The sequence below is a fragment of the Physeter macrocephalus genome, chromosome 14 (assembly GCF_002837175.3).
Source record: "Physeter macrocephalus isolate SW-GA chromosome 14, ASM283717v5, whole genome shotgun sequence".
Lineage (NCBI taxonomy): Eukaryota > Metazoa > Chordata > Mammalia > Artiodactyla > Physeteridae > Physeter > Physeter macrocephalus.
Genome location: NC_041227.1, coordinates 90,861,664 through 90,866,328, shown reverse-complemented (window position 1 = coordinate 90,866,328; position 4,665 = coordinate 90,861,664). Strand labels below are relative to the sequence as shown.

The following is a 4,665-nucleotide window of genomic DNA, read 5'->3' as shown; positions in this document are numbered from 1 at the left end:
TATATGTGCCACATCTTCTTTATCCATTCATCTGTTGATGGGCATTTAGGTTGCTTCCATGACCTGGCTATTGTAAATAGTGCTGCAATGAACACTGGGGTGCATGTGTCTTTTTGAATTATGATTTTCTCTGGGTATATGCCAGTAGTGGGATTCTACATTTGAAATGCATTTAAAATGATAAATAATCCAAAACTCAAAAGAGCTGTCAAGCCTGCAAGGTATAGTTAATAAGTTAAATGTTTTGACTATCATCATGCAGATTTTTCCAGCGAAGCCCAGAGACAAATTAAATCAGCTAATTAAGTGTTCAGATGTGACTGGTTTTTTTCCTTCTCCAGTAATCAAATCATTTAAAGCTTAAAAAACAAACCCAACTGCTTAATACTCCTCGGAATGGGGGCTGGATCCTAGTGGAACCTGGCTTTGCACAGACCTCTTCAAAGAGTCTTCCAAAGAGCTGACAGAAGCTTTTAAACAAGTTCTTTATTTCTTGAAACTGACTCCTCATTGGTTTGTTTCTTGGTAACTTTTTTATTTTTTTAAGGACAGTCCCCTTAATATTATTTATTTATTTATTTATTTATTGGCTGTATCGGGTCTTAGGTGCGGCATGCGGGATCTTCTGTTGCAGCACGCGGGGTCCTCGCTGTGGTCGCAAGCTTCTCTCTAGTTGTGGCGCATGAGCTCCAGAGCGTACAGGCTCAGTAGTTGCGGCGCTCGGGCTCTCCAGTTGTGGTGTGCAGGCTCTGCACTTGTGGCGCACGGGCTGAATTGCCCCGCAGCATGTGGGATCCTAGTTCCCCGACCAGGGGTCGAACTGGTGTCCCCTGTATTGCAAGACAGATCCTCAACCACTGGACCACCATGGAAGTCCCTCTTGGGGACTTCTAAATTCCCCTTTTCATATAAAACAAGGGCACTTTTTTCCCTTTGCACTGCTAATGCAACCTTTATGCTTAAGAGATGTGCCCATGATTTCCTCACAGGTTATTGGCCACCAACACAGCTCTGATATACACACCAGCATTTCTTTATAGGCAGTCATTTTATGCTTCTCCTTTTCTAGACCAAAAAATCCCAGCAGTAAGTGAAAGGCGTCTTTCTCCTCATCCAATCAGGATCACAAAGACAGCAGCTCGCAAAGACCCAGATGTGAACATCGTGTTAGAAAGGCCCTGCAATGGCACGTAAGTGGTAACTAGACTGTCTGATTTCATTGTAGTTGGTTGCCTTTGATGTTGTTGGATTTCACATTCCTTCAATTACCACAAGACAGAGAGAGATTCTTCTTTTGACCAAGATCTTGACAAACTCCAAGATGGCCCAGTAAAATAGTAGTGCTTCTAAGATGGGCATTGAGTGTGTTGCATCTCAAGGATCCTTTCAGTAACATTTAGCTGGTTTTTACGATTGAAAGCATCACACTGGCACAGGTGATTGTGCAGGTAATTACTGCAAGATCTGCTTTAAGAATTCTTTTGTCCGTGGGACACATGTTCCTCCTGTGTGGAGGGTTAGTCCGGTGTAAAGGAGAAACAATGAGTGGTGATAAGATGTTGCGTTTTGTTCAGTGTGAGGAAGGGAAATGAAGGTAAACCTTTGGTTGTCAAACCGTCAGGGTGAATTAACAGTTTACCCTCGCTTGCAGATGATTTTGAATGCTCTCATCATTTTTATTTGCTCTCAGTTCCCTAGACGAAAGTGCGGGAACAGAGGAGAGACCGGAGAAAAGAGAGGCTCCCCTTCTCCCCCTTTCAGAAGATGCTCAGCAGGAGGAAGGCCGAGCTGCCCTCTTTGTCCCGCGGGGCATGCGGCACAGCATCGGTGACTACTGCCGCCGCTTCGAGCAGTACCTCCGCGTTATTGCGCACGAGGCCGTGGGCTCCTTCAACCCGTGGCTGATAGCTGAAAGGTCAGTAGAAGGTCTGTGCTTTGTTGAGGAACTGGGTGCCACGTGTCAACTTACGGAAAGGCTGGAGAAAGGCCTGGCCAGGGTCTCAGGCCGTGCTTTTGCGCCCTGGAGTTCCAGTGGCTGCTTCGGGGCTAGTGAACAGGCTTTCTCTGCTAAATGCCTTTCTTCAGGGAGAGGAGATCGGGAAACAGCGTGGCTGATGGCATCCAAAGGAGCGTTCTGCAGACTCCCCTCCTTAGGTAGAGGCACGATATTCAAGTCAGGACAGGTTTCCTGTTGCTGTTACCGAGGGCTGTCATCAGAGAACACAGATTATTACTGGGCAGGAAACAGTTATGATCATGAAATCTTCACGGTTGGGACGAACTTACACTAGGAGCAGCAGGTCTACAGACTTTGCTACACTTACCCTTCTCCTCTGGCTGTCACCTCCCCTGAGAAGGGGAGTTTTGTGGGGTCAGAAAACAGTCCCACTGCTACTAAATATTTGAAGACTGGGTAGCCTTCTTTTATGTAAATAGTTAATTGAAAGATGTGTGTAAATTCCTTCTTTTAAAATGGAGCCCAAATTTAAATTCCTCATGAGTATCACCTTATTACATACAGGCAGATAATCTTAATCATTGAGCCAAGCAGTGTACCATGATTATATTTCTTTCTTGAACAAGTTTCAAACGTATTCCAGGAGTTAATAATTGCCGCTTTTTAATTTGCTTATTCTTTTATGTATTTATTATCGTTCCCCACATACTAGCCAACACGTCCGAACATAATTTTCCTCATGATCAGATATGTTGATTAATCTCTGTTTCTCGCCTCCACCCCCACTCTTTCTCCTGAGGCCTTCTTTCCTTCTATCTCAGTCTGGCCCAGCTGCTTTCTAGGTCTACAGGTGTGGTTCTTGTCCTAGGAACCACACTGACTGTGAGATTCTCCCTCCCATGTTAGGGTCCTTGTTTTCTGTTTGCACGTGTCCTCCTCTTTCTTGGTTTACTCTCTTACTTTGATGGAGCCTATACTGCTTTGTGTATTAGAGGACATTTCTTGAGACTTTACATGTTTGAAGGTGTCTGTCTTCATACTTGATTGATGATTTGGCTGGGTTTTAAATTACTGGTTTATTACTTTATTTATTTATTTTTGGCTGTGTTGGGTCTTCGTTGCTGCACGCGGGTTTTCTCTAGTTGCGGCCAGCAGGGGCTACTCTTGGTTGCGGTACGCAGGCTTCTCACTGTGGTAGCTTCTCTTGTTGCACAGCGTGGACTCTAGGCGCACGGGCTTCAGTAGTTGTGGCACACGGGCTCAGTAGTTGTGGCTCGTGAGCTCTAGAGCGCAGGCTCGGTAGTTGTGGTGCACGGGCTTAGTTGCTCCGCGGCACGTGGGATCTTCCCGGACCAGAGCTCGAACCTGTGTCCCCTGCATTAGCAGGCGGATTCTTAACCACTGCACCACCAGGAAAGTCCCAAATCACTGGTTTATTTTTTCCAAAGAATATACCTTCCTTTTTTTGTGGGGGTCAAGCAGGGATCGTCAGGTAGCTGCCAGGAGCAGACGTGGAGACCCATCAGTCTAACTGCTTGTTCTGCAGATTCTCAGCCAGTTACCTCATTTCCTACCAGATCCTTCATTCCACTTTCATGGTTCCTGGTTCTCTTACTTCCAGAGTCTTTCTGTGAGACATGTTTTGTGAGACAGATCAGCTTGCTTTTCCTTGGCATCTCCCTCTATGTACCCTAAGGTTTCAGCTTCCTCTGTATTTTTCCTCTGTACTGCTGAGTCAATTTTGATTCTTCCATGTGCTTTTTATCTAACGAAAATCTTGGACATTTCTTATCTAGTTTTGTCTTTTTCTCCTTGCAGATTTATGTGTTCATTTATCTCCTTTTATTTTGGTGGGCTTTTGGGTGAGATCAGAGCTAATCACTTATGTTCTATCTCTCATGTTTAGTCCCCTGAAGTCCTGGGACTTCTCTTAATATACATACCCTTCAAAGCATATGAGACCCTTTGTTCTGTTGAGATGCGCATTTATTTTCTGGAGAGGAGAGTAGGTACACTTGACTCGCTTCCACGTGTTAACACGCAGTCCTGTAGCACACTCACTGGTTTGCACAGAACCTGTCTGGGTTGGTTAGGCTAACTGGCATCTTGGGAAATCCAAAATAAGCTAAGGAAGATGGACTGTTCCTCGTATGTTCTTACCACCTGACTCACGATACAGTTTGTTCATAGTTGTTTTGTAGGTGTAGGGGAAAGCTCTCTGAGTTTAAAAGGACTAATAGGTTAAGATGTTGCAGTCAGATCTATTAAAATACGCCTGAATTTCACAGATGTTCTCCTCTCCTGTCCTTGACCCTCAAGTGACAGCACATCTAAATATTCTGGCTCTGTTTTTGATCTCCCTTGTTTTGTTTCTTATTTGAGTGTTCCCAAGATGAGAAGTATATTGATCAAATCTTGAAAAAGCATCCAAAGACAGTTGACTTCATCTGATAGCCTCTTGGGTGAGGGAGAAGTAAGCTGAGTTTTTCTCTTAATGTCTCCACTCCTCCCTCCACGTGGAGAAAAGCACTGTTCCGGTGGTCAAATGGGGCAGGTGATATAAACTGGATATAAATAAAAGAGTGATTCTGGAAGGGAAGGCTTAAGGTGATAATGCTTTTTTTTTTTTTTTTTTTTTGTGGTACGGGGGCCTCTCACTGTTGTGGCCTCTCCCGTTGCGGAGCGCAGGCGCCGGGCGGGCGGGGCCA

The 4,665-nt window shown here is 44.9% G+C and overlaps 1 protein-coding gene across 6 annotated transcripts in view; it reads left to right on the top strand.

Annotated features, from left to right (window-relative positions):
- KIAA0753 (KIAA0753 ortholog) overlaps positions 1 to 4,665 on the top strand; it is a 55,691-nt gene that overhangs the window by 43,093 nt on the left and 7,933 nt on the right. For 5 of the 6 annotated variants that reach the window (XM_024127690.3, XM_028498810.2, XM_028498808.2 and 2 more), the window contains 2 exons: positions 1,070 to 1,190; positions 1,691 to 1,915. In XM_024127690.3, coding sequence (XP_023983458.1) covers positions 1,070 to 1,190; positions 1,691 to 1,915 — 346 coding nt within the window. Of the gene's footprint in view, positions 1 to 1,069; positions 1,191 to 1,690; positions 1,916 to 4,665 lie in introns of those variants that run through there. The other variant, XR_008619163.1, reaches the window with a different exon arrangement.